This window comes from Leptinotarsa decemlineata, unplaced genomic scaffold, assembly GCF_025532065.1.
Source record: "Leptinotarsa decemlineata unplaced genomic scaffold, Ldec_3_MD MMD2_P_RNA_scaffold_12, whole genome shotgun sequence".
In the NCBI taxonomy this organism is placed as follows: domain Eukaryota; kingdom Metazoa; phylum Arthropoda; class Insecta; order Coleoptera; family Chrysomelidae; genus Leptinotarsa; species Leptinotarsa decemlineata.
In genome coordinates this window covers 10,937,941-10,956,612 of record NW_027412526.1, presented here as the reverse complement: position 1 = coordinate 10,956,612, position 18,672 = coordinate 10,937,941, and the positions used below count along the sequence as shown (strand labels likewise).

The 18,672-nt window shown below is 34.3% G+C and overlaps 2 protein-coding genes across 4 annotated transcripts in view; both read left to right on the top strand.

Annotated features, from left to right (window-relative positions):
• Nca (neurocalcin homolog) overlaps positions 1-18,672 on the top strand; it is a 363,981-nt gene that overhangs the window by 137,279 nt on the left and 208,030 nt on the right. The gene's annotated exons all lie outside the window — the stretch shown is intronic.
• Positions 1-18,672, top strand: part of LOC111513019 (neuronal calcium sensor 2) — a 242,850-nt gene that overhangs the window by 137,115 nt on the left and 87,063 nt on the right. For all 3 annotated transcript variants that reach the window (XM_074174036.1, XM_074174030.1, XM_074174039.1), the window contains exon 2: positions 2,733-2,866. In XM_074174036.1, the coding sequence (XP_074030137.1) occupies positions 2,756-2,866 (111 nt within the window). In that variant the 5' untranslated portion in view covers positions 2,733-2,755. The remainder of the gene's footprint in view (positions 1-2,732; positions 2,867-18,672) is intronic.

Below are 18,672 nucleotides of genomic sequence, written 5' to 3'. Positions count from 1 at the left end.
TTTCAACTATTCTCTTTTTTAATTATTCTTTTTTACTTGTTTCAGGGATTTCAAATCATTTTATATAGTAGACAATGGAAGTCCGAACTAGTGAAATTCAACAGATTTTTTTTTCATATACAAACTGGATGAAAAAACTACGAAAATCACTTTCACCACTTGAATTTGAATAAGTATAAACATCCATTATGTGATTGAGGCAGATATCATAAATAGGAACCCTACACAATGTGATATACGAAATGATATTGATTTAATTGTCGCTTACGTGGAACATTGCCATCCTTGATGGTGTACTCCGAAGTTTCGAGCATGCCACTTATCTTAACACCGCATCAGCACCGTTTGGGAAGTTTTCCATATTTTTTTATGGCTGGTTTCATTACATTATGAAATTTAGACACGAACTTGAGTTGAAAAAAACTCTTTAGTGTGCTAGTTGGAAAGAAATGGAGTGGTATATTTCGTTCACATATTCGTATGTTAGTGACAATAATTCCAATTAGGATTTTTGAGTCTGATGCAGTAAGTCCATCTATACTTTGACAAAAACTTTTATTGGAACGGCAATAAAAATAAGAGTACAGTCATAAACATTTCTTGCTTGTGGCCCCTAGTCGCCCAGATAATTAGTAAATGTGCTATCAAATGTAGTTGAGAAGTAAAGGCTCGGCTAGCTGTGTGTTCGTGGGGTTAGGTGAGGTAGTGAGTGGTTTTGCAAACTTTTACTAGAGATCAAGTGGACAAATTAATTTGCAGGTAGTGGTTCCACTAATTATTTACCGAAAAATCAATTAGGATAATCATCATTTAACAAACAAAGTCCACATCGGACCAAAAATCTTCAGGTTTATAAACAGCTAACCCTTGTCTTTAGATACAGTATCAATTTGCTTCTCCTGAAGATGCTAACCTTGTTAGCGAAACGCGCGTCGAGTGCAAAAATATCAGTTTGGTGTTAGGGTAATTGATCTTTAGAAAAAGTTTTCAACTTTTACACCAAAGGTTCCAATCTCATCGTTTAAACCGATTTTTGTGAAAATCTTAGTGTTTTTGGGTACTTTCATCAATATGGCTTACTGGAGACATTTCGAAACAAATGATTACATTACGTGTGAGGAATCTGTGTCAATCGACAGGGATCCGGAATTTGAAAATAAGGACTTACATGTTCAAGTTCAGCGAGTAATTTTGAATATTCATGAATGCTTGAAGAAGGAAAACTGTCACACTCCACAGAATGCTATTGTGAATAGAATATGCGAATTAACGAAACTATCTTGTTCGACAGTTCTTCGAGTCATTAAAATAGGGGATGTCATTGACCATGCAATGAAACGAAAACAAAGGAATAAACAATTAACAAACGTTGATGGTGCTACAAAAGATGCGATTCGGCGAACAATTTATGGTATATACCAAAAAAATGAAGTACCAACATTGGAAATGATTTGGTATAAATTACTCAACTACCCCGATTACAATTACAAATCTTTAGAAACTCTACGAGATGTCTTATTATCTTGTTGTTTCCGACAAGAATATTTGAGGCGAATGAAAAGCTACCGAGAATCCAGCAGACATATAATCTACCTCGACGAAACTTGGTTTGACACCCATGATGTTGTCAAATATGGCTCGGTAGACGAAACCAAGTATTGTGCTTTGAAAACACCTTCTTCAAGGGGAAAACGTGTTATAATTTTGCATGTCGGGAATGAAAGTGGTTTCGTACCTAACGCTTTGCTTCTGTCAGCCAAAAATATAAAAAGATTCGTCTGCTGATTGCCACGAAAATATGACTGCGGCTTTATACACAAAAACACAAAAAAGTAGATATTATTGATTTCATGCGAAATCATGACATGGAAGTACCCAAAAAGATTCCAACGAAAAAGGTATTACTGGCGACCATAAAACAACGTCATATTCTCTTACGTTTGCCTCCATACTATTGTGTGTTCAATCCAATTGAAATGGTTTGGGCCACAATGAAAGAAAGCTTGCGGAAATGTAATCAGTCACCGACTTTGAATGCTGTAGTGCTTGACAGTATAAGGCGAGTGCTGAATGAAGTAGGTAATAGTGATGTGTGGAAGAACTGTGTGGTCCACGTTATAAAAGAGGAGAACAAATATTATGTTCCATAAATCCGATCGTTATTCAACCCGATGATGATTCCACGTCATCCGAATATAGCGAAGAAGAATTTTGATTTTTTAGCAATTTTGTTAGCCTCTATTATTTTGTAAATATATGTTTGACGAGAATTCGGTGTGATTATTTGCGTTTTCATTGTATTTTAGAGTTATCGACTCGGAAATCAACTACCTCAAATTTCGAAGTTTTTTATAAATACCCATCGTGGAAAAATTCAGTTGAGATAACTTCTTCATGGGGTGATCAATTGCTATGATTGTTAGAATAAGTAAATGAAAAACTACCACTGAAAAATAATATGCCGACGCCTATGTCGAGGCGGGAATTCCTTCTCTGTGCTGTTCCAATTAGTATTGGAAATACTATACCCTTTAACGAGCACAGACAGAATGATCTTTGAGCTGTATTTTTCCTCAATCTTCAATTACGTATATAGAACAATACTACATACTTTTGTTCGTTTTATCGCAGAGCAAAGGGACAGGAACTATAGTACGAAAGTTTATTATTTTCAATGCATTTTCAGTATCTACGAGTATGAAAAACTGTACATATGCTTTTTTATGTTGCAGGGTAGGCCTTACAGTACAACACCATGGGGTGTTTTGGCAGCAAGGACAAGCTGTCCAAAGAAGATATGGACTTTTTGAAATCGCACACGCGCTATGACGAAAGCACAATTAAAGAGTGGTATAAGGGATTCAAGGTGAGTCCTTCGATTTTTTTTTTAGATTTATTCTTGTTCATAATATTCAATCTATGAGCTGCAGCTTTATTCAAACTTCATTCTTTATCCATGCTATTAACACGACCCACACATCTCGTAAAAAAATGTATTCGCAATTTCAAATCTCGCTGAGGATACGTACTTCTTAGAGTTATTGAACGTAGGTGAAGCTACGACACGCCTAAGTTTCTCATTTCGTGGGAGATTCAAATCGAACGGGGGTGAATATTGAAAGTATACGTTGTGCATGAATTTTGTGAATTTGTTCAATATGCTATAGTATTGTTCAAGTGTTAATTAACTTAGTAGTTTGTTTCAAAAGTTTTGACCATTTTTATGAGTCTATACTTCAAACTCTAATATCTCAGTGCATACTCATTAAATTTATTCGAAATAAACTCTATTTGAATCAGTTCACTTTTGCCAATGTAACAAAAGTCGACTAATTACGTCAGCATTAAAATTGTCTGATTGGGATTCGATGAAGTCGAAGAAGGCCGTATTTGTCTGGTCATGTTTGTCAAAAGTTCTACCAGTGAGAAAGTCATCGAAGTGCATGAAAAAAATGGTAGTCGGTTGGCGAGAGGTCTGGCGAGTATGGTGGGTGAGGTAGAACTTCGACGCTCGATTCGTTTAATTTTCGAACAATGATTCGTGAAATGTGTGAACAGGCGTTGTCCTGGAGTAGAGTCGGACCAGTGCCGGGTGTTGCTGACGCAATATTCGGTATATTACGTCGATTTACTCACAAAAGGAGTCTGCTGTGATGGTCGCTGACCATCATGAAGTAACCATGGTCTTTTCTTGGTGAGTTTTCGCCTTTGGGAAGTGCCTGGGTGGCCCGTCGGTATCCAACTACTGTCCTGAACGTCCACTTTTTTTGGTTCGAGGGGGAGACAGAGTACTTATTTGGTTGTTGACTTAGTTCTAAAATAATAACAAATGTTTCAATAAAATTGTTAAAAGTAATTAATAAAAACTTCACACACACGTGTTACATCATTTGTAGTAATAAAAATCATTACCCACCTAAAATAATTACAGGCACGGGACTCAACGGTTAATCTTGTCCTTAAGGACCCACAGTAAGGTAATTTAGAACGAAGTTCACTTTAAAAAGCAAGCCACAAAAATCTTCGAATAATCGAGCAAATATGGCGCATCAAAAACGTTTTCACTCAGGTCTCTAGAGACGAAAAAGAATCTCGACCTTCGTTTATAGAAAACCCGACACTGGAAATACTTTGCGAATGCAAAAAACTCGTCAAAGTGAAATATTGGTTGCCTATTCCGGAGGGTATGAGGGCCGTTGCTACTTAAGAGCGGTAGAAAACTGTAAACAACAGGAATCGGCCTCCATTGCGGCGGATAAGTTATCGAGAACATTCACCAGATGGCGAAACGATACAAATTAAAATGGAAATTAATCAAATAGCTGTGTTTTGTCACAGAGTCCTATTGTAAGGAAATAGATTAAATGTTCCGAAAGTTGCATTAGCAGCAGCTGGCGCTGCTCCACGACACCGCCCGTCCGGACGTATCACATATCACCTCCCGAAAATCAATCGAATTGAGCGTCGAAGTTCTGCCCCACGCACCATACTCCCCTGACCTCTCGCCAATCGACTACCATCTTTTCAAGCACTTGGATAACTTTCTCACCGGTTGAAACTTCTGCAAAAACGGCCTTCGTCGACTCCATCGTATTCCGAGCACACAATTGTTATGCTGACAGAATCAGTCGACTTGTGTCACGTTGGCAAAAGTGCATCGATTCGAACGGCGCTTATTTTGATTGAATTGAAGTATTCACTGAAGTATAAAAGTAGACTCACAAAAACGGACCAAACTTTTGACACAACCTGATATTTTTGTGAATAACCACGATTAAAATAACCTGTTATGATGAACTTTCGTTTAGCCACCATGTATAAACCAGTGCGAATGTATCAGAGGAGCCACTTTGTCTGTGCTGGTACATCAGGAAGTGTTCTTTCGTTTCGACATGTGCAATTCATCACTCGAGTTTCCTCTCATCGTTGAGCATGTCACCAGGAAACCGAGAAACGACCTAGTAGCTGAATTTGCGCTACGTGGCCGTTTCCAACCGAATTAAATTCCAACCCGGAGAGCCAAAGGTCTCGAGAGACACTCGCTGTCAAAGAAGTGAAATAGCAAGGGTCCATTTAGGTCGCACCCCAATTAATTAGGATAAAAGCATAAAAGCGACGAAAATACAATGCAGTCTGATATACTTTCCAGATTAGGACGGGATCTTTCGTTCCATTTCCATTTTCACCATTTCTTGTGAACGGTACGAATATAAGCACAACAATTTTTTGAGGATATCTTTATTAAGACGGATTTCCACCAAACGGAATCGGTTGCGACTAGTTTCGTTTTCAGAAACAGTAACAAAAAACAATTTTAATTTCGAAAACAAACTCGAAACTCGAATTCCACCAAACTGTTGTTAAATGTTTTCTTTCGTTTCCACTACTCGAACAGTTTTCATTATGCCTTTTCTATTTCGATAATGGGCTGAGATTTTTTGATAATCGAATCTTTCGAGCGAAAGAAGCGAAAAAAAAAAACAAAATACTAGATGAGATCATTGTTAAGAAGACGAAAAGGAAAAAAAAAAAAGAAAACAAAATTTATTGCCCAAAGGATGAATCCATTTACAGGACAATATACAGGGTGTCCCATATAAAACTCCGCGGGCAAATATCTGAAAAATGAAAGAGAATATCCATATTTCGTGAAGGCAGATAATTTTGATGTCACGCAATTTTATTGTGTATTATAAAGAGGGCCATGAATAAGTCAAAATAAATGCAATAATATATTTATTGATCTGTCAGAAGACCTGTCAGATTTGACGAAAGTGTATTCAGTTTTGTGTTGGTTTTTCGTAAAATTGAAAAATGGTTGAATTTTCAAATGCAGAAAAGTTGGATATTATATGTATTCATGGTGAAGCAAGAAGGAATTCAAAAGAAGCAGTGAGAATATACGCTAATCGGTATCTTGACGCTAATCGATATCAAACAAAACATTCGCTGGCTTAGCCAAATCTTTGGCACTAAATGAATGTTTTAATGAACGGAATCGAAAAAAATCAAAAACGGCTACTGATGAGAATCACAGTGTTGCAGTGCTAGGTCAAATGGTGTTGGAACCATATACTTCTACCAGACAAGTAGCAATGCATTGTAACATTTCGAAATCGTCAATACAACGTATTTTGTCAAAAAACAAAGTCCATCCATACAAAATACATTTGGTAATAATCTTCATGTTTCATTTTTAATAACTAAAGTATATTCCCATATTCAGGAGATGCTGAGAGAAGAATGAACTTCATTGCATGGTTGTCCACCCGTATTCATGATGATCTGTTTTTGAAAAAAATATTATGGAGTGATGAAAGCCGTTTCCATAACAACGGTATAATAAAAGAACAAAATTGTCACTATTGGTCTGACGTAAACCCTCATTGTGTGCAAGAAACAAGAGTTCAGTCTGTGTGGGGGGTTAATTTTTGGTGCGGAATCATTGATGGTTATTTGATAGGACCTCATTTTTTCGAAGGAATTCTCAATGGGGAGAGGTTCTTGGTTTTTCTACAACATGTGTTGCCGAATCTCTTGGAGAATTTACCAATACAAACTCGACTGAATATGTGATTTCAACAAGATGGGGCACCTCCACATAAAAATAGAATAGTTACCCAATATTAGGATGATACTTTTAATGAGAAATGGATTAGAAATTAGGGTCCAATACCATGGCCAGCTTGAAGTCGAGATGTTACTCCACCAGATTTCTTTTTGTTGGGATATATCAAAGACTTAGTTTGTGCTTCCATAACGCGAGAGACGCTTTTAGCTTTCACGAATCGGTAATTACTAAAATGATGCAATATGTGTATTCTACGTGAAGAGAGGCAGTTCGAACACTTACTAAAATGATTCACTAATTGATTTCGTTATCATCATGTTAGTCGAGTTATGGTCAAAGTAACAGATTTTTTGGTAATTTGAAACATTTATTTTAATTTGTACAGAAATACGCAACTAGATAAAATTGAACAGACAATGAAATCATAACGGATGGATTCATTTTATTAAACTCGTATTATTGCATTCATTTTGACTTATTTATGGCCCTCTTTATAATATGCAATAGAATAGAATAGATCTATACTTTATTGTCCAAGAAAATACAATCTTATTGACAAGGCTTGTTGACAAATCTGGTATATATAGCACTTCAAAGAATAAGAGAAAAGAAACAATTCAAAAACACAAATACACAGAAACACAATTTGAGCAAAACTAAATTCACATATCTAATAGATGAAATATAACAATAGAAAATAAAGTTTAACAAATTGTAGACAAAATAGTTTGTATAGTCCCTTTCAAAATACGTAGATAACAAATATATACAATTTAAACATAAGTTCACGTGCCATGGCAATAAAATAATATATATCCTAGTATAAAATATAATTTAAAGTATAGGTGTTAATATAAACAACAAAAAACACCTATATTAAATCACAGCAAAGTTCCATTGTAATATTCATCAAGATTGTAGTACGCTTTAGTTGCAAGGGTATCTTCAACAAGATTTTTGAATTTTTTAGAGCTTTTTTCCTTCCAAAATTCGTAAGGTATGTGATTACACAGCTTTTTACTTTCATAAATTAAAGAATACTTTGTTTGGCTTGTTTTTGGAACAAGAAGATTTATTTCATTTTCTGTTACTTACCAAGTTATGTAATTTGTAGGTTCCGGAGTTCCAACCATGTTATGTTTTTTGTAAATCAGGCAAACAGTTTCAAGTATGAAAATACAAGTAACAGTGAGACTTTTTTCTCTCAAAAATAATGGTCTGCATGATTCACGCACTCCCACCTTGCATAAGTATCTAACCGCTCGCTTTTGCAAAACAAACACTGAATGAAAAAGTTGTTGACTGCAAAATCCCCAGAAGGCAACACCATATCTCAGGTGGGACCCAATCAATGATATACCATTTTTGTTGTGAATGAACTCAGTTCATTTGAAACTATTCGAAGTGCATAACATCCTGATGCCAATTTTTTATTCAAAGCTGAAATACGTTGATCAAATTTCAATTTGTTATCCATGAAGATTCCGAGGAATTTGGATTGCTTTTTATTCTCAAGAATTTGTCCATTCAAGTATACATTGTTAATATTACAGCTGAAGGTGAGTAGGTTTGTTTTTTTAATATTAAAGCACAAGTAGTTTGCGTCACACCATTTTTTCACAACTTCTAAATCACTAGAGATAGTTTCTTTCATATTAGAAGTATTTTTTCCATGCCAAAGGAGCGTGGTGTCATCCGCAAAGATGGTAAAACTTCCTTGAATTAAGAGTCACCAGGTCATTTACATAAATAAGGAAAAGAATCGGGCCTAGTACTGATCCTTGTGGTACGGCCCATAAGATATCCTTCGTGTGTGATAGTTTTTCGTTTGATCTTACTGACTGTTTTCTATCACTTAAGTAAGACCTGAACCAGTCATTACACACTCCTCTCAAGCCATAGTAGTTCAAGTTTTGCAAAAGAAGTTCATGATTTACACAATCAAAAGCTTTGAAGAAATCGCAGAATACTGCAGCTACGACCTCACCATTGTTGAGATGTGTGTAGACCTGTTCAAGAAAGGAAAAGATTGCATCATTTGTGCCTTTTGCCTTCTGAAAGCCAAATTGACAGTTGGTTAATATATTGTATTTATAAAGAAAAGTTAATACCCTTTTCTTCACCATTTCTTTATGATTTTTTAGAGTGTTGACAGCATGGAGATAGGTCTGAAGTTATTTGGATCTTCTGCATTACCACCTTTGAAAATAGGAATTACAAGAGCTGTTTTTAGACACAGAGGGAAATTTCCAAGGGAAAAAGATTTATTTAAAGCCATCACTAGTGTATTCAAAGCGGAATCAGGAAGGTTATTCAAAATTTTTACTGAAATTTCATCAATGCCTGTTGCATATTTCTTTTTATCTTCTTGCAAGATTTCTTTCAGCTCTAATAAATTTGTGTCTTCAAAGTGAAATTTGTTGGGCATATTAACATTATTTGAATAATCCATAGGATTTAAAGTAGGAACAAGGGATGAAGTTAGTTTTTGAGCAATTGTGCAGTAAAACTTATTGAGTGTTTCCGGATCTATATTGACGTGTTCTGGAATTGAATTTGATTTATTTCTTAGACTATTTACTATGATTTTATTATCAACTTTGTTTATTCTACTCTTGTAATGAATTTCTTTCGCATGTTTAATTACCCGTCTGTAAATTTGACGATATATGTTGAAAAATGTTATAAAAAATTTATCGGAAAAATATTTTCGTATTGAGTGAAGCGATCTCAAGTTGGTCGCAGAAATTTTGATGCCCTGTGAAATCCACGATTTATTTATCTTTTTAATCTTTATTTTCCGTTTAGGAAAACATTCTTCAAAAAGTCTGGTCAATAATCCTTGAAAGGCGCCTATAGAATCGCTTGAAGACAAAACCTCTTCCCATGCAGTTTGCTCGCAATTGTGTTTAAATTTGTTGAAATTTTTGGTGCTGTATAGTCTACCAAACTTGAATTTCTTTCTTTGAGTTTTTACTTTCAATAGGAAATTTAAAAAGTATACTTTCATGGTCTGATAGACCAGCTGGGATCACCCTGCACGTCAATTTTTCTCATCCAGGTTTGTGCAAATATAGTCTATAGTAGAAGATGAATGTTGTGAGATTCGTGTTAGTTCTTGAACTGACATTTTCGAATAATATGATAAGAGCAATGTGTCGAGTGCCTGAGTAGATGCAGAATTTCTGTCATCATAATTTATGTTGAGATCTTCAGCTACAATAAGCCGAGAACTGACTGGAAGGTTTGACAAAAGAATTTCCAATCTATTTAAAAAAGCTGTGACATTACACATTGGTGGTCTACAAATACAATACAATAAAATTCCTTTTTTTCATCAGTATTCAAGGAAAACTACAAGTGTGCTTTATGGCTGAATTCAGAATTTGATGCAGAATTTAAAAACCAATTGAAAATACTGAGTTACCATTTAAAAAAATTGGCGTCGGTGTCGTGACGCCCTAACGGATGACGCCTAGTGCCGGATTTCTACGTAAATAAGAGGACCCTTTGACACTAAAATTATCTGCTTTCACAAAATATGGATATTCTTTTTCATTTTTTAGATATTTGCCCGTGGAGTTTTATATGGGACACCCTGTATAATATAATAATGCAAAATACATAAGCTAAATATACAGTGCATTCCATTGAAAACGAGCCACCCTGAATAACTTTTGGTACAATGATTCTCAGGAAAAAAAAATACTTCAACAATAGTATAAAGGGTGACACATTTTGACATATTCACATTTGATGTTACTTCCCCTATCGCACCACCAATTTTTTTTAAATGGATCACCCTATATTGTTTCCCATTATCAGATGCTCCATGATGAGCAGATTTCAACAAAGTAAAAAACATAAATGGTCTGAAGCTTATGGTTCGGGAGCTACAAATTATTTGAGTTGAAAATGGGCAACCCAGAATAACTTTTGGAACAATGATTTGCAGGAAAAATATAAAAAAAAACAGGTCAACAATTATAAAGGAGGCCACATTCTCAAAAATTTTTCTTCTAGAGACGAATGTGGAAGCAATAAATCAGAAAAAGAGATTTTTTATCAATTCTTGAATTAAAATCTGATGACTAAACAATGAGAAGAAAACAATTTTCTACTGCCGAAATTCATTTTCGCTCTGTATCTTCGAAACAAAGCGCCCTATCAAATATCATCAAAGGACAAAATATCCTTAGACTGGTCTAAGGAATAGTCCCTTATTTTTTGCCGCATGTTTAATAAACATCCTGTACATCACGAAATCTCTAGAAATGTTTCAGATGTTCTTTGATTTGAGTTTTGTTGTAAGTGTTCGTATGGCTGGATGAATCACTGTTGTTGTACCGTTCTAGGAATCGCACGTTAAAAGGTGATACCTCATTAGTTATTAGCTCGCACAAGTTTCGACTTTTGAGATTTGTCGTTCGTAGAGGGATGACAAATGGTTAAAGGAAAAACAGATTTCAAAATAGATTTTTGTCAAAACAGTACCTAATGTAACAATACAGTATAAACTGGGGATGAAAATAATACAGTTATAGAACGATGAATTGAACAACCTGCAATTCTATTACGGAACTGATAGAGTGAACACGGAGAATTATCAAAATAATATACGACTACTAGATTCAACATATTTTGCCTTAATTGATGAGGGTACAATCTAAACGGACTATTGCTATTTCACCTCTGACATGAAGGGTCTCCTGAGACCCAAGGATTTCTCGCAGGATGAAATTTGATACGATTTTAAACCACCGTGGCGCCCATTTCAGTTTACCACGTCTCGTTACGTGAGGGGTTTTTGTAAGGTGTATGTGGCAGGAAGCTAGGATAAACAACATTGTAGCTTTGATGTGAACGATTTCACGGGTTTTCAGGAGGGAGGGGAACATGAAGGAATGAAGGAACCGAATACTACGTGATCAACATTTTTTACTACATATTGCTGGAGTTTTTGTCCCATTACCAAACCGTTATTTCAACACCTCGACACGTGTTGCGGTCACCAAGTGCTCATCTTCAAGAGAAAGATTGAACTAAAAATACGTACAATGTTATCCTTATTTATACCATAGATACTCTTCTAGGTATACTTCAAGTAAACGATATAGTGCAACCTATCTCCCCTTAAATAATAAAGTTAAGGAGCTAACTAATTTCGTTATTCAATAATCATTTCTGATTATATGAGAATCAATATAAGTATTACAATGTAGGTTTTCACGGATGGTAGAATATGATGTGTTGTTTTTCCGGGTGTTCATCCGTTGTGTACTATTCGATAGTCGACGTTTCGCCATCATCTCAGATGGCATTATCAAGACGAGTTACTGCTTCGCTTCGAGAGTTACACCTCTTCAATCGAGGACCGCCTGCCCGGTACTGACGATGCCCAATAGGCTGAAACAGCTGTATACCGGTGGCTCTTAAATTGAAATCAATATGGGAATGATCAAAGAGTACTTATCTATTTATCTTTTGATTTTCATGGAATTATTTTCCAGCAGCTTGACTGCATTAACCTTTCTCGATTTCATATATATATATATATATATATATATATATATATATATATATATATATATATATATATATATATATATATATATATATATATATACAGTACTCTCTCGCTAATCCGCCGCTCCATAATCCGACAACTACTATAATTCGCCGTTTTTTCGCAAATTGATCCAATATATAGACTCTCTGTAATCCGCCGTTATTGAACGAGTTTGGTTCGGTAATCCGCCGCCGCGGATTACCGGACCGGAAAACGTCAAACGATGAGAACTGGTGAATATCCACAGTTGGAAGAAACACTTTTTTCGTGGTTTTTACAAGAGCGTCAACGTCACACACCGATAACTGCTGAAGTGTTGCGACAGAAAGCACTCCAGTTCTATGAGAAAATTTATAAGAGAAATGATTTCAGAGCTAGTGAAGGATGGCTTACAAAATTTAAAGCAAGATTTGGAATCAGGTTGCTGTCCATAACTGGAGAGAAATTGTCCAGCAATGAGGCTGCTGTATCACCATTTCTCTATCACCAGTTTTTATGAAAAAAATTGAAGAGCTTAATTTGACTCCTGATTTATATATATATATATATATATATATATATATATATAAATCAATAGATAAGTACTTTTTGATCATCCCCATATTGATTTCAATTTAAGAGCCACCGGTAGACAGCTGTTTCAGCCTATTGGGCATCGTCAGTACCGGGCAGGCGGTCCTCGATTGAAGATAAAATGAGAAAAACCAAGAAAGTACTTGATAAAAATAGCTGCGTAAACGCAAGCGAAACAAAAGTGGAAACACCTATTGGTGTGACACCCAAATCAACTTGCTTAGTTTTTATGTCAGTATTGGTGGTTTGACTAATCAACCGACAACTGCGGTAGCAGAAATTTGGGAAGTTAACCTGAAATGCCATCGGTGGCTCGTAAATTGAAATCAATATGGGGATGATCAAAAAGTACTTCTCTATTGATTTTTTGATTTTCATGGAATTATTTTTCAGCAGCTTGACTGCATTAACCTTTCTAGATATTATATATATATATATATATATATATATATATATATATATATATATATATATATATATATACATACATACATATATATATATATATATATATATATATATATATATATATATATATATATATATATATATATATACATATATAATAAATAATCCGTTTGTATATGTGAGTAGGAAAGTAGGGATTCAAATAACAGGATGGTAATTGAAAACACCTCACAAACTTTCTTCGAAAACTTTTGATAATTCAGCTATCATATTGTCGCGGCCCAAATGGCTCGCGAGTTAGGGGTTAACTCAGATGGTAGGATTTATATAAAAAATAATAATCATAGATAAAAAATATTGGAGTTTATTAAAATAAAGTTACAACATAACCCTCAACAATGTTACAATGTTTCAAAAATGTGGTTCAACAAGCCAATAATACAAATAAAAAAATGAACTTACCGAAGATACATTTTCAGGGGTGATGGATGTGTTCTCTTCAGAAGGTGGCAAACTAATCATTATACTCAATCATTTTTGTTCCCGATTCTGGGTCGAAGTCCAAAAATGCCAATCAGCATTATTGCATTATTGCATTATCGCTAATTGCCGAATATCATAACTTTTATTCGGGTAAATGAACTTTTACTAGATCGACCCACACAGTGCGGTGCACTGAGGCTATAAATTTGAAAAATTGAATATTTTCGGAAATTAATATGTTTAACAATTTGGCTTTTGACACAATTCTCTATTTCACTACCACTGTCGTCATTTAAATCAATTATGAATTTATTTCCACCAATAATATAGAAGTGTCCAATCTTCATATAGTCTTTTTCAACTAAAACTACTTTTTTAATAATTTTCTGGCAGTCTTCTTGTTTGAAAAACAGATTTCAAGCAGACAGATCCTTTTCTGCCAGTCTTCTTCGATAATATTGGATACTTTTTCTTCAATTAGCTGTATTGCCTTCTTATCAAATTTTGGAAAATTATTTTTACGCCTGATGCTTTGTTTCAATTTTCTCCAAATCAACTCGATGGGATTGAAACACAAAAATAGGGGGAAGTCTTATGGTGTGTCCATACTTTTCAGCAATACTCTCAAGGGCATACCCTTTTGGAAATGTTTTTGTCTGTTAAACTTCAAGTAGTTAGTTTTTGGTATAGTAATTTTCAGAATACAAATTGTTATCCATTACAAAACTTTGGATTTCATCTATTACACTATCTATTCGCATCCAAATTTGGGATTAATGATAGTCAACATTGCAGTCCTCAAGTTTTTTAGGCACATAATCTCAAAGAATTCGGAACCCATCCTTTACTTCTTCCGTAATGCACAATGATTAGTCGCGATTCTTTGTTTGCAGACATGTTAGGCGTACACATTTTCGAATCATCAGTCCACCCATTCATAACTGTGTCGTGAGTGTCATACCAAGTTTCATTCAAATAGAAAATTTGCCGTTGTTTTTGTTTATATTTAGATATTTGTTCTAACTATTTGTTACGCAATTCCACTATTCTTCTGCTTTCCATAACCGCTTGACGTTTGTTTATTATTTTAAATCTTAATCCCAGTTTCTTTATCCAATTCTGAAGAGTTTTGTCACAGCAGCTCACGTTATGACCGGAAGTATTCAATTTCTTTCTTATGATTTCAGTTTGTAGGAATCTCATTGCTTTGGTAACAGTCGTATATTGATTTTTTCAATGATTGCATTAGATGAACATCTAAAGGTTTTGGTAATCCTTTGAGAGTGCCGCCAACTTTAAATGTTCACAATATCGTTTATTTCAATTATACCTGCGTCTTAAGTATCTCAAATTAATTTCAGAATGTGTCCTTATGTAATAGTTAGTAAAATTTGATAATTATTTTAACAAGCTATATAGTAGCTATTAGGTATTGGTCCACCATTCATAATGTTATTATGTTTACTTATTTCTACACTTTCATAGGCATGTAGATGCCTGTTGTTGTTAACTTGTCTAACTAATCTAAATGAACTAAAGTCTATCGAATGGTTTTGTTGCAAAATATGATGGGCGACTTCTGATTTTTCTGATCTTCCATTTTTTAGGTGTCCTAAATGTTCCTTATACATTGTTTTAAAAAATCTTTTTGTCTTTCCATAATATTTTGCTTCGCAGTCCTTACATGTAATTTTATAAGCTCCGAATTTTTGACTTTGTCATTTGGATTTTCTAAAATGCTCTGTTATGACTCGTTTTAAAAACCACCTTCATACTTACTTCCTTGAAACTCTTTACAAAGTTCTTCGTGTATTGGTGGTATGGAACTGAGATATAGATATTTTCATCTTGGATTTCCTTCATTCTCAACCGAAACTTTTTCTTTATTATTATACCATCTTCAATACCCTTCGAGAAACCATTACTGACTGCTATTTCCTGTATTGTTCGTTTTTTTGTGAACCTCTCATGTGTGAACGGAAAACTCGAAATGATATTTTTTTTAATAAACGGAAATGACTGTGATATTGATAAAGTAACTCACAGATAACTGCAACTACGTTATTTTTTATTTATCTGCAATTTCTATCAGTTAGGTCGATATCAAATAGATGGCAGCTATTTCAAAGTATAAGAGTGTTATTTGTTAATCTTTATTTGTTGTTTTGTGTCGCCGTATTAATTAAAAGATCGATACTAGTTTTTTGGCTTTCTACTTCTCCATCGTTATCTTACAAAAATTTCGAGGAAAGAAAGCAATCACGTTAAAAAAAAGTATTCACAAAGTATCTTCGGATCGATAAAATAACGGTGTGGATGTTTTTACGTACTGTCATCGCGACAGGAGCAGATTTGTTTTTTCTATTGATACTTGTGCAAGAAATGTTTCGTCTTCAACATTTCAAAGAAGTTCCATTGTGTAACAGTTATTAAAATTATTTCAAATCCCTAAAAGAACTAATACAAATTAAAATTGAAAAGACTAGCTGAAAGTAACAATCATATTAAGTAAAAAAAGTGAAATGAAATACAAGTAAAAAGTAGGACAATTAAACAAAAAATTAAAATAAAAAATGAAGAGATTCCAAACCAAGTTACTTCACGACGTTTCGATTATTAGTATCCACATTCGTCTTCCGGTGATGACTGGACTAATTTCTTCGAGAGATGACCATTTTTGGGTTATTTCATCATTTCAAAAAGTCATTGAGATACTTCATATGCGGACAACCAAAACAAATGATTTCTGATTTTGTTGACAAAAAAAATATTTGAAATTAAGTTTTCATCAATGTCAAAAATGTGTGAATGAATAAAATTGTTATTACTTTAAAATAGAACCTCATATTACATATTAGTACATCGATATTGTCCATTTTACCCTATTTATTTATTATAATTTCCAACATACCGCTTATAACATTTGCGTCATTTAAATGTCATACAAATTATCTTATAGTACTCACATGCATCAACCATTGTATTAATTTATAGTTACACATTTATATGCGTGTGTGCGAATGATTTGTAAATATTTATTTTTAGATTTAGACACAGACTGACACTCATTGGAATTTTTCATATTTCCGCAATTGTCAGTCAGTATGTTTATAATTGATAAGTTTTATTACATTGTATTTTCTCGAAACAAGTGTGAAAAACACTTATCGAGTACTCATTTATTCACCTTTATCTTCTTACTACACTGTTCTTTATTCTGCTTTCCTACGTGAATAAATATTAATATTATTATTATTCGAGTACTGTCACTTATCTCCTCTTTCTGCTTCAACAGTTCAACGAGAGATGACCGTTTGGCGGTAGTTGGCCATTTTTCGCTTGATTATGGGTTTCCATATGTTGCGTATCTCTATGCTAGCTTGGCTGGACAACAGGTATGCGGCTTCTTTGAATTTCCTCCTAAACCAGTGTTTCTCCCTGTGTATGATCTCCGTTTGGGACCACTCGATGTTATGTTGATGGATCCAAACATGCTCTGCTATTCTTGATTTGCTGGTTTCCCCTCGCTGTGTGTGTTTCTTGTGCTCGGCAATGCCAACGTTCAATGGCCTCTTAGTTTCACCGTTATAGGATTTTCCGCACTCTCAGGGTACTCCAGGGTATTCTTGGAATCGCAGTCCGCATTGGACCCAATTCTTCTTATCCTTTCCGATAATCCGATGTAGGGAAGTGCAAGCACTGGTTGTGACGACTTCTCTTCCTTGCGAGGCTCTTGTTGTCTTTCAGCCAAAGTCTATTCCACCATCGCTTTGGAGTAATCATTCCGTTGAAGATCATTTTTGCAGATAATGTTCTATTTTTTACTTGTACTTGTATTTTACAAGTACAAAAACTCACGTTTTTTTTGCTTAATATAATTGTTACTTTCAGCTATTCTTTTTAGTTTTCAATTTGTATTTGTTTTTTTAGATATTTCAAATAATTTTATATATTATTATAATAGGGGAGCCTAAGCGGGGATTTCGGTGTTTACTAAAGCGCGGCAGATTAATAAACTGGGGGATACCTTGTACCCGGTTAAGTACCTCCACCAAATATGAGCATATAGGCCGTCTGTGAGGGATAAAGGATCAGATTAGTAAAAAAAATGGTTCATCAGAAATTCTCGAGCGAGTCAGATTAAGGTAGGGTGAGTTAATTACCTGCTCAAAAGTGTATATTCCAGTATTCTGACAATTTGTGATTGACGTAAAGAAAGGGGAAGGCAGCAAAGTTGTAAAAAAATAACGTCATTTCGACATTCTCGAGCGTAGCTATTTTTTTTATTTTGAAGGAAGTAATTCAAGGATAACGAAAAATATATAATCGACGATTTCCGCAAGTCGAATAACAAAAATTTGTCGATGAAGTTCAATGCGTGCAGCTGTGTGATACCTATATTTCCCTCTCCGAGTTTCTATTCCTCTATTCTCTATTCACTTTTTCTCTATCTATTACTCTCTCACTCCGTCCCCACTCTGAATTCTGTTGCCATGACGCCATCACAGCTGATCATAGAGACTCGTTCGTGATGAAGATGAAGATGTTGATTAATTAGTCAATTAATTGATAGATGTAGCCGTTACTACCTGGTAGGAAATCATAATTGAGAAAAGATAAATTAAACTTTCTATGTTTTTTACCACCATATATAAGGACATTTTCAAAGTTATACAATATATAAGTTTGAAAATGTCCTTATAGGACGAAACTGCAGTAACGTTAGTTACAAATAAAAGTGGTAAAAAACATAGAAAGTTTGATTTCTCTTTTCTTCATTAATTAATCAATTGATTATAAAAAATTGAGCATTTTTTCAAAATTATTATCTTATAAATACAAGTATTGTACTCAAAAAACATACTCTTATTTATTTGCATGCTATTTCCTGAGCTTTTCAAATAATTAAGTTCAATAAATTTAAAAAAAATATTGTTTTTGTCAGATTGAGCGAATCCCTCTAGATAATCGTCAGATTATGAGACAGCGCGTCTTAAACATAAAGATGAACTATATATATCTTAATCTGACGCGCTTGAGTATTTCAAAATGGCGTTTTTTTGCACAT